The following is a 12,177-nucleotide window of genomic DNA, read 5'->3' as shown; positions in this document are numbered from 1 at the left end:
TGGAATATCGATTTTAGCCTCAATTTTGAACGGCCTGCTTGAATCCCGTCTTCTCGATGATTCAGTGTCGCTTTCTGATTCTTCTTCAGTCTCACTCTCCTCTTCGGACTCGTCTCCCTTCGGTTTCTTCTTTGGGGTTTCGCGAGCCTTGGGTTTCGGCTGGGTTGATATCCATTCCAACACCGATGCGAGTTGAGTGGTTAGCTGATCCACCTTTGTGGATAGCTCGTTCTGATTAGAAGTTCCTTCGGTCGTCATCTTGATGGTTTCTTGTTTCGAGGTTGTTTTTCGGTGTTGTTGTAACTCGAATAACGGTTCACCTGATTCTTTATACGCGGATTTAGTTTGCACCATACACAGGTAGGAACAAAAGCTCTGTATACCACTTGATCCGTTACGAATACGTTATGAATAAGAACGAACACAACGTATTAGTAAGGATGTATGATCTGTTTGTGAATATACGTGTGAACAAGGAACAAAAGAATACGAATATGTTTTTGCAATTGCAGTTTGTGCGTAGAATAAAAGAACAATAAGAATTGGGGAATGAGTTGTATTATATATATCTCTCTCTAATTTTGCAAGTTTCGGTGAATGTAAAAATAGAGGCGTAAAACCTACGTTGACAATATACATATTTATATAGTGCCTAACAATCTATACAAGAGTAGACTACTTCTCAAAGTAGGATTATTTTTTATGTAGACCTCTTTATTATTTTTTCTATATTACTTTAAACAAAAGCAATACATATTTGACTCATCCCTTATTGCTTCTTTTTTTTGGATTTCGGTTACGGATCATTTACCCACTAGTAATACAATACTACTACTATCATAATAACTGGGGAGTACTAATTAGTCTTTATTTGTGCATTACAACACTACAACACAGAAAAGATTGATTAAGGCTTCTAAGATCCTTAACGTTTCTTCAATGGCTCAATTTGGTACAGTTGCTAACTTCAATCAGAGATACCGTTGCAAATATTCGTCCATTTGAGTATATTGGACCTCTGGATAGATCTCCGAGGCTTCTTCTCCTTCTTCACCAATTTCAAAGTTCATTAAACGACCTTCGTAGTATATAAGATATATACGCGCCAGCACTGCTTGAAAATTGTATTCCACATCTACCAAACATGTACATAAACACTCGTTACCACATAAATAATCGAAACTATACAAAATGATGTTAAAAGCACTACCTTTAATAGAAGCAAGAAAGTCTTTATCGGAAATGTGTACTTTTTCAAGTGTCTTATTGGAAAGTTTCTCCCATTTTTCAACCAATTCGTTGTGCGAAAGAATGTTTTTGTGCGGCCGAAGATACAATGTTTTGTTTAATGTGCGAGCGTCATCTACGGTCTTAATTGTGTAAGTTGCTACGTCATCCTCATCGATATAAACAACTGAGCGCAGTATACAAGTTAGGTCGCGTATAATACATTTGAGTAAAAATACTTCCCCATCCCGGGTAGCATGAACAAAGAAAAGTTTATTTGTTTACCCATTTACATTACTAGTTAAGAAAGTATGATCAAACCTTTACGATTTCCGTCACCATAAATTTTAACTCGGTCCTTTGGTGGCATTAGAGTGCCTAATTGGGAAAGGTTGCCAGCAAAGTAAGCCGCAACACAGTTTGAAGAAATGTAAGTATATGGTATTTTAGCGTCTTCAATTGCTTTTCGTATCACCATTTTGTCGATAAACGTCTCTTTCCCATATTCGAGCACGTGTTCCAATCGTGAGTAATCCATCCCAAACTCCGAAGGCAAGAATCGCTATTCAAAAAAATCGTTAAAACTTACCGTTTAAAAATCGCAAAATAAATAGTTATGCAGTATCAACCATTTAACCAATTAAAAAATTATGATCATGCATATTCAGATCTTCGGGTCATATTAAACTTCATTAGAAACATATATCGGGTAACTAAAAAAGAGTCAGAACGATCACAGGATAAACATGATCCTGCATCATGTGAAATTTTATGTGTTTATCCGTTTTTAATGACCCACTTTTAATATAACTTTTGGGACCAACTTATACATAACCTCTATAACTAAATGTTACTCCGTATCAATAATACATACGGAATATAAATTATACAGATACCTTGACATTTCCAGCTTCTATAATGGCATCAACAAGCTTAAGTTGAAGGAGAATATTATGCGACCGATATTGCACCCCCGAAATGGTGCATATCACGATATCAACTAGCTTCACCGCGTCCACAAGACTCTGATGATCGGAAAACGAACCCTCAACCAAATGAGCTCCTTTACTCTTAAAGGACAACAACATTTGAACCTTTTCGATTTCGTAACCAAGTTCACGGCGCATTAGGATGTAAGTTGGGTGGCCTTGAGCCAAACTTTCTTTGACAATCCTGTTGCCAATGTACCCTGTGCCACCCACAATCAGAACCTTGGACTTGGACATTTTCAAGGTTTATAATTTATTTGTTAAAGTTCGTTAACAAGATTTTATTGATGCTTTAGATGATACCACGGGTTTTTATAGATGTGCAAACCTCGACAATGTGTATTATATACTCCTATATTTGGATAACTAAATGAATTTTGTCCCTATTATGATTTATGGTTATTAGAACAAAATTATTTTGTCGATCATAATTATCTTTGAAAATGGGTACTTTGAAAATGGGTACTTTGAAAATGGGTACCCAGGTACTGCAACTTTTTGTAATATTCAGATCGCTGTTAAATATAAGTGACCTTACATATACATGGTTTTTACCCAGGCATACCATTTATATAAAGTGACTACCATACCCTTCATATCAAATTAATTAATCTACCCTTTAAGTACAATTGTGACAAGTTAATCATCTCAACTAAAAAATAGTATTCATTTCGTTAATGTGGGCATTAAAAAACTCTATATATGATATAATCATGGTGCCTGTCGAAAAAGAACTTTGTATGTGTTGGATATAGTTTTGGTTAGAAGAATTGAATATAGTTGCATAGTATTTGTGAAGGATGTTATCCCACATAGGTGGGAGGAAAAAGTTGGAGGGGACTTGCTTGGTTATAAAAGAGGGGTTAAGTCTTCATTCCAAATTGCACCAATCAATACATTTTAAGTATTTGATTATTTCTTTCTTTCTTACCCTTGTTTGAGAGTTGTATTAGTTAAATATTTTGAAGAGTGTAGTTGGCTTAAGAGAGTCGTCTATATCATTGTAACAATTTGTGATATAGTGTATTTCTCTCTTTGGGGGCCGGTGGTTTTTCTCCTGTTTTGGAGTTTCCACTTTAAATCTTGTGTTGTGTATTGTTCTTATTTCTTTACTATTATTGTTGGGCTGGGTGGTGGGAATTAGTGAGACCGTAATTTCCCAACAACTGGTATCAGAGCGTCAGGTTTGACGGGGGTCTCGGTTATAGGAGTCGGAGTATGCTCTGTGGTTGCCACGGGAGTGGACCGTCCACATCAGAAACGAGTTCTATTGATCGTATAGGGTATCTGGTTAGACAATATTTTTTCTGATTTGGAGTAAGTGGTGTCTAGAATTTGTAGTGGACCGGGTGTTGGATTTTCCAATTTAACGGATCCCGTGCGCCACTCCACTACATATGTCGGCAAGTGAAACGTGGGCAAAATCAGAGAAAGTGTTGTTTATAGTATACGGATACGATGTCGAAGTTCAGTCCAATGAGGTTTGATGTTGAGAAATTTGATGGGAGGATCAATTTTGGCTTATGGCAGGTTCAAGTCAAGGATGTGTTGATTCAGTCTGGTTTACACAAGGCTTTGAAGGGTAAACCCACCCTTGTTCCTGGCAGTGATTCTAGCAGTAAGTTCGATGAAGAAGAATGGGATGATATGGATTTGAGGGCAGCAAGTGCGATTCATTTGTGTCTTGTAAAGAACGTGCTTGCAAATGTGCACGGGTTATCAACGGCAAAGGAGCTTTGGGTTAAACTAGAGCAGTTGTACCAGGGCAAGGTCATCTCAAATCGGTTGTGTCTTAAAGAACAATTTCATACTCTGCGTATGGATGGGGGTTCAAAGATTTCAGATCATCTAAGTATTCTTAACGGTATTGTTTCGAAACTGGAGGCTATTGGAGTTAAAACGGATGATGAAGATAAAGCTTTGAGGTTGATATTATCTTTATCATCGTCCTATGAGCACATAAAACCTATTCTAATGTACGGGAAAGAAACGTTGAAGTTTGAAGATGTTACTAGCAAGCTCCTATCCGAGGAGAAAAGATTGGAAGGTAACGGAGTCTCGTCATCAGAAGCTACGGTACTGTTGTGTTCGGATAGGCAGAACAGAAACTCTAGAAAGAATCTGACATGCTGGAAGTGCGAAAAGACTGGGCATGTAAAGGTTAATTGTCCAGCTGGAGCTAATCCGGCAAATGGCTCCAAATATGCTAACATTGTCTCCGTCGTTATGGAGAGTGACGAATTCTTATGAAGTCACGTCATCCTCATGGTGCGTCCGCGCCACCATGGAAAGGGATATTCGTTAGCGGTTCTACAATTGCACATGGGCATTGGTTTGGCGTTGATGCAGGTTGTGTGGTGGAAACGGATGTTGTAGCTGATGGAACTTTCGAGAACGCCAAACAGGAAGTTGCACCATAACTGTTCAGCTGGTTATACAACATGTGCCGAGGTGAAATGATTGAAATGTGATATTCTAAGTGTGATACTCTTTATGGTGGAGTATGATAATTCTATTTAGAGTTATGATTGTCTATTATGACAATGATTGTCGGGTGTTGACAATGTTCGATGAAGATGCAAGTTTTGTCTCTTGGGAGACAATGTCAACGACATGAAGATAAGGATCTTGAAGTTGTCGTCGAGGAAGCGTCTACATCGGTTATCCTTGCAATATGGAAGCATGGTTATCTTCTTCTATCCAAAAGGTGGAGATTTGTTGGAGTTTTGGTTAGAAGAATTGGATATGGTTGCATAGTATTTGTGAAGGATGTTATCCCACATAGGTGGGAGGAAAAAGTTGGAGGGGACTTGCTTGGTTATAAAAGAGGGGTTAGGTCTTCATTCCAAATTGCACCAATCAATACACTTTAAGTATTTGATTATTTATTTCTTTCTTACCCTTGTTTGAGAGTTGTATTAGTTAAATATTTTGGAGAGTGTAGTTGGTTTAAGAGAGTCGTCTATATTATTGTAACAATTTGTGATATAGTGTATTTCTCTCTTTGGGAGCCGGTGGTTTTTCTCCTGTTTTGGAGTTTCCACGTTTAATCTTGTGTTGCGTATTGTTCTTATTTCTTTACTATTATTGATGAGCTGGGTGGTGGGAATTATTAAGACCGTAATTTCCCAACAATATGTTCATATATTTTGACTCGTAGCTCCGATTTAGCCACTATTTTTTTCAATAGTGTATTTTTTAAAGATCTATTTGATGAAAAACTTTCGCAAGCGGTTTGCCCAAAAAGATTTTCGAAACAAGGCCTCAAAGACCTTTAGTTTTGCCTTTTTTTTTTAATTTTTACTATTAAATGCACTTTTGACCGTTGATAAATTGCTATAAAATATTCTAATTTGTGAGTCGTTAGAAAAATCCCTAATGTACACTAAAAGTGCATGAAAACGGCTTGTTATCAACGGTTAAAATTGCGTTTAAAAATAAAAATAAAAAAAAACTGGCAAAAATGAAGGTCTTTGAGGCCTCATTTCGAAAAATACACGATTTAAATATGTAACACCCTCAAACTGGGCTTAGTAGTAAATGACCTTTTTATCCTTAGTTAATATTAATTTATTAATATTAGTAATTTTAATATAATTGTATGTTTTTGATTATTTGATGATTTGGTTAAGACCAGTTTGTGACAAGGGTCACATAATAGGTTCGTTTGTTTAAATTGGACCTCATTAAGGTTGCTTAATGAAGTACAATGTGTTTTAGATAACTGATAAATATTAGTAATTTTAATATAATTGTATGTTTTTGATTATTTGATGATTTGGTTAAGACCAGTTTGTGACAAGGGTCACATAACAAGTTCGTTTGTTTAAATTGGACCTCATTAGGGTTGCTTAATGAAGTACAATGTGTTTTAGATAACTGATAAATACATGTGTGACATGGGAATTGGATTTCCTCATAGTGAAGAAACCCTTAATTAGATATATACACCGTATGTTCCTTTACTTACCATTTTTGGTAAATATTAACCCTAAACACCTCCTTGCTCTCCCTAATCATAAAATCAAAGTGTTAAGATCAAAGCTTGTAATTTCGTGATCTTATTCTACTGATTTCACTGATCAAAACAAGGTAAACATCTTTGAATTTGATATATTTATAGTGGGTTTTGGGTTAAAATGGGTTTTGATGATTTTTGGGTTTGATTCTTGATTATATGTGTTTGTTATGCTTAATTGATGTTTTTCAAGTAGTTTTGGTGTTAGAACTTGCAAAAATCGAGTTTTTGGGTCAAAAACGCGAAAAACAGCGTGTTGGAGCTGTTCTTTAGCTCCCACACGAGTGATAGGTCACCCGCACGAGTGACCAAATGTAGAAACCCGAACTAATCCTCCCGGACGAAATCTTCAACAGTTGGTTCCATTGCGATGATCGACTCCAAAAAGGGTTCTTAATATGAGCTAGTGCACAGCGGAAGACTTATTTCGTACCTGAGAATAACATGTTTTAAAAGGTCAACATAAAGTTGGTGAGATATATAGGTTTGATGCTAGCAGCGTTATAACTATGGACCACAATATTTTAAGTTTATAAACATAATACACTCGCAAGTGTATGAAAAGCATTCCAAGCAATGGGCACCCGGTAACTAGCCTTAACAAGAGTGTGTACCCCTGAGTTATAATAATATGTGCACCGAATCAAGTGCGTTCCGTTAACCTCGAAGTACTAAACACCCGTTCTTCTAGTTTACTAGAACAACATCTGGGTGGGGGTGTAAAACCCGATAGATCTATCTTTAGGATTCGCGCCTACCAGTTCATAAACCAATAGTTAAAGTTACCAAGCTAGGGGATTTTTGATTCAAACCCATGTAGAACGTAATTTTAGTCACTTGTGTCCATAACGTAAATCATTTATAAAAACAGCGCATGTATTCTCAGCCCAAAATATTTAAAATTTAAAAGGGATTATATACTCACCTAATGTATTTTGTAGTAAAAATACATATAACATCATTGAACACGTATAAGGTTGACCTTCGATTCACGAACCTATATCATTCATATATGTATCAAAACATATTCTGATACTCAAATAAATTTATATATTGATTTTAGTGATGCAATTGCTATATTTCCTAATCTTATAAATTCCATTATTTATTTATTTTCATTTTGTACATAACAATATTAATTTAGTTAAGTTGTGTATATAAATTCTTCCATTTGTATACTTATAATCTTAACTATGTCTTTTAAACTTGTATTTTTATAATTACAATTATTTTAATAATAATAATATAAATTTTACTGATAATAATAGAAATGATAATTTTTAAGGTTTACCAAAAAGAAAATTTTAGTAAAAAAAATAGTATTATTGATAATAGCTTTTAATAGTAACAATATAATAGTGAAAATTCATTTTATGATAATGTTTATTATATTAATACTTATAATGATGATGATACTAATATTATTGGCAATACCTTTAATAATAACACTAGTAACAATATCAATTTATAATCATACATATATCCTTAAATAATAAAAATAATAATTATAACAATTATAATCATAGTAGTAATAATAAAAATAAAAGAATTTGTGTATATACCCTTTAGAGCTTGGTTTGAAAAAAAAAACTTGTCCTGGACGGGACTCGAACCCGTGACCTCCCGCTCATTACACGCTCGCTTAACCATTGGGCTGTTGCCCATTTTCTATTTTTATAACCCGTTTAAATTAATATAACCCGTAAAAAGTAGCTTCATCTTCTTCTTGAAAAACTCAGACAAATGGAACCATAAATTTTCAGATTTGAATTAAACTCGAACTTGATTCGTAATGACCTGGGTTTAATATCTTTGTTCCAACAACAACACAAAAAAAAAATATAAAAAAAATAAATGAAACAGGCAGGCAGGGCCTGCTGCTCTCGACGAGCAAGAAAAGAAAAAAAAAATCGGGTTTTTGCTTTCTGAATTGTTTTAGCGAAAATTTATAAAATAACATAGGTTTCAAATGATCATTAGAAACTTTCTCCTTTAACAATTCGACTAAAAACCCAAACACAAACTCGAATTTCTCAAAGAACTTCGAGATATGTCTTTTGAAAACCGCCCCTTTATCTTCAAAATACGAATTCGATTGATAAAATTGGAACATAAGGTTTTCCAGATAGTTTGAGAAAAAGGTTTATAACATATCTGCATTAATAGTTTTTGAAATAAATCAAAGATTCAAAGTTTTGTGAAATATGGTCAAGAACAGAGGCTTTAAAACGGTTTCAGCTTCTTTTTCTGTTTTTTTTTTTTACCTCGTGAAATAGATTAGGGAATATATAAGACGTGTTTATAGTCAATCACTACAGCAATATTCGCTGGTTATTGTCTCCTTGCTAAAATTCGTTGCCAGAAATCCCATCAGGGAAGAAAATAATGGAAACAGATAGTGACTCATATAATTGTTTATAAAAAAAATATCTGATTCCTTTTATATAAATAAAATTATAATTATTATTAATAATAACTAAATTTAAAATATATAAATAACAATATATAGTTAATAATACTAATACAATAATAATAATATTATCAAAATATTACTAATAATAATAATAATCATATTAATAACTTAAAATCATAATTATAACAATTTATGCTTATTAAATTTCCTATATCTATATATATATATATATATATATATATATATATATATATATATATATATATATATATATATATATATATATATATATATACATATGTAATATTTTAATATTCACATAATATATTATCTGTTAACTTTTATTAAATGTTTATCATTAATATATTTTATATATTACAATATTCATTTATTAAAAATTATACATATAGATTGTATATAAATTCATTTTCAATTACAACATAATTATTTTATATTTTTATTTTATATTTATGTATATTACATATTTAATTATAAACATTTGTTCGTGAATCGTCGGGAATAATCAAAGGGTAACGGATTTCATAAATATAGATTTTAAACTTTCTAGACTCAACATTACAGATTTTGCTTATCGTGTCGGAAACCTATAAAGATTAAGGTTTAAATTCGGTCGGAATTTTCCGGGTCGTTACAGTACCCACCTGTTAAAGAAATTTCGTCCCCGAAATTTGGTAGAGGTTGTCATAAATAACAATAGAAATGTTTTCATGACAATTATGAGGTAATTATGGAGTTTTATCATATTAAGTAATATAGATAAAACAATTCGATTATGCGAAGAGTATGAGTGAAGCTATCGCGAGAGAGTGAAATGAGTAAATATGGAATTGTTTTAACCAATGACGTGATTAGGATTGATTTCCAGAATTTATGGAATTAAAGAAAATCTTACGTAATAAGATTTGGTTCTTCGGCGATTTAGAAAACAGGATCTCCTCCTATTTGCTGTGATTTTTACCCCAATTTCTATTGCGAGGCTTTGTCCCTTCGTTTCTTCTTCCCGTCCTCAAGTCAAGCGAGCAATGGCCCGGAATTTGTAGATATAAGATTTGGAATGAACATAGCTAGTGTTCTCAGAAAGGAATGGTAATGGCACGATTTTGATTTGTCAAACTACCAGAATATCCATGAAAATAGAACTTATCGAGATGATATGTTCTTAATACGTTTCGGAATTGGATAGAATGTAAGAGCCGTGTAACATGGCACATGATGATGGTACTGTGAATCATCACATCCCATTAGAAACTTAACATGACTTACTGTAATATAATGAAGTTGATCAAGTTTCATTATATTATACTAATTCATGTATCAGTTCCCAACACTACTTCAAAACATTCATATTTTAATTTCAGAGGTTTCAGAATTTAGAAACTAATACAGTTTCTTCTATGTTGTAACACAGATATTACGGAGGGATTCATGATCTCAGATAAGTTGTGAATATATCTTCAGAAATATTAAGGATATTTATAATGAAAGGCACGATGATATTGATGGATAACGAGGAAGATTTGTCTGTGAAGGTTTGGAATGAGAAATAGGGTTCTTACTAACGATTTTAGCAGGCACTGAATCGTTTGGATTCTTTGAAAGCAGGTTAGTCCTTGTGATTTATCCACAGCCTCTTTCATACTTTGCTCAATCCGTGTTCCGGTTTCAATTCTTCTCCTTTCTCCGCTTTACCAACATACCCTTCTTTATTATCAATCTTTTGATTTTTAAATTCGTTTGCAGTTTTTGCTGCTTCATCAGCATTTCAAAAACTACTTCATAGTTGAGGGTGTTCTTCAGAAACTTCACATTCGAAATATGTAATTCTTAGGGATAGACGTTTTCGGTATAACTGGGAGAATTTCTACGAGATTTTCAAAATACTGATTGCGGATTTTGCCAAAGAGATAACGAGTTGCTGGTACATCTGCTGATGGTGTTTGTGAAATATAAAAGGTTCTCCGGTAACGACGGCGAATAAACAAGGTATAAATATCGAGGTTATAGTAGGAGTAGTCTTACTGAGAAGTCGAAGTGGAGCTGTGATAAAATTAGCTTCTTGAAAAGGAATTGTAGGGTTGTTTTTACCAAGGAATGATAAGGAATTCAACGCGGATAAGTTTATAAATTCGGTTTCGAAGGTTTTTCAGGTGCATAATTGTATGCAGGAATTTTTCTTCCGTAGACGAGGTGCAGCGGGTTCAACTTCTCGATCGAGGTGTTTTCAAGAATCATGATCGGTTTGAATATGGATTGTAATTGTCGAGGTACAAATGAGGTTTAAGATGAAATCAAGTGGCAAGCTTGAAGAATTATTTAATTTCATATGTTATAGTCAATATTTTAATTTAGTTCATTTTAACTGTCCAAAGTTAGCAGTCCAATAGTCCGATGGTTCAATGATTCATATATAATTTAATATATAATATTCGAATTAAATAATACGTATCGTGACCCGTGTACCGGTCTCGGTGTCGGTCACAACTCAAAGTATATATATATTTTGGAATCAACTCCGACCCTGTATAGCCAACTCCCACCTTCACATATAGAGTGTCTATGGTTGTTCCGAAATATATATATATATGGGTCAATATGATAAGTCGAAACCTTGTATACGTGTCCCGTTATTTAAAGTACGAAAAATAAATAACAGAAATTGAATGACGATAAATAAAATTGCGAGAATGTAAATTGCGAGAATGTAAATTGCGGGAATGTAAATTGCGATAATTTAAATGTTAGCTGGGAACAGTTAGCCGGAACAGTTAGCGTGGAATCCTTAACAATATTTCAATTAGTTAATCCGTTTGTTTCTAACAAATTTTATTATATCCAATGTTTTCTTCATTATGCCACTTGTTGGATTATGATAGGTCAAAATCCAAATATGAAATTTGAATAAAAATGATTATTCTGTGGTGAACGGATACGTATATCGGTAGTTGTAAGTAGAATAGTAAATGATCGTTGAATCAGATTTGAAGAATATACAGTGTAACTTATTAATGTGAAATCTGAATACTTCTCAGGTACTACCCACCCGTTAAAATATTTTCATCATTAATAGTTTGTACGAAAGAATTTTTAATTACAATCTTTATGAAAATATACTTGCATATATATTTTCTTCGGATGTAATTATGAATTTAATGAGTCAATAAGATATTAAACTCATTTGATTTATCGTTGATACTAGATTACATAATCTCTAAAACATTAAAGATTACATAATTGCCATGTCGAGCGAAGGTATATGAGGTAGAACAATACGTAGAACGAAATTAATTGATGTAGAACGATATGTAGAACGAAAATCATACTCGAAATACAGGTGGTAATATCGAGGCGTGAAATGTTGATATTCGAGGTACAAGTTGTGATGTTGAGATTTACGGCGCGGTTATGGTTTAGGGATAATAAGGGTACTGTCGACGTCGATAATGGTGGTACTGATTATGCTGCTGGTGCTGCTGCTGGTATTCGTAACCTTCGCACCAGGTCCTCCGAAG

The 12,177-nt window shown here is 33.5% G+C and overlaps 1 protein-coding gene across 1 annotated transcript; it reads right to left on the bottom strand.

Moving 5' to 3' along the window:
- Positions 1 to 552: 552 nt before the first annotated feature.
- Positions 553 to 2,513, bottom strand: LOC139847373 (isoflavone reductase homolog). Its single transcript, XM_071837039.1, has 4 exons — positions 2,124 to 2,513; positions 1,549 to 1,789; positions 1,211 to 1,414; positions 553 to 1,135 (listed from the first exon to the last, which is right to left on the bottom strand). Exons 1-4 carry the CDS (start codon positions 2,451 to 2,453, stop codon positions 972 to 974), a joined length of 939 nt encoding a protein of 312 aa, XP_071693140.1. The 5' UTR covers positions 2,454 to 2,513; the 3' UTR covers positions 553 to 971.
- Positions 2,514 to 12,177: the final 9,664 nt, after the last annotated feature.

The sequence above is a fragment of the Rutidosis leptorrhynchoides genome, chromosome 5 (genome assembly GCF_046630445.1).
Source record: "Rutidosis leptorrhynchoides isolate AG116_Rl617_1_P2 chromosome 5, CSIRO_AGI_Rlap_v1, whole genome shotgun sequence".
Taxonomy (NCBI): Eukaryota; Viridiplantae; Streptophyta; class Magnoliopsida; order Asterales; family Asteraceae; genus Rutidosis; species Rutidosis leptorrhynchoides.
Note: the sequence above shows the minus strand (reverse complement) of the source record. Positions and strands in the feature narration are given on the sequence as shown.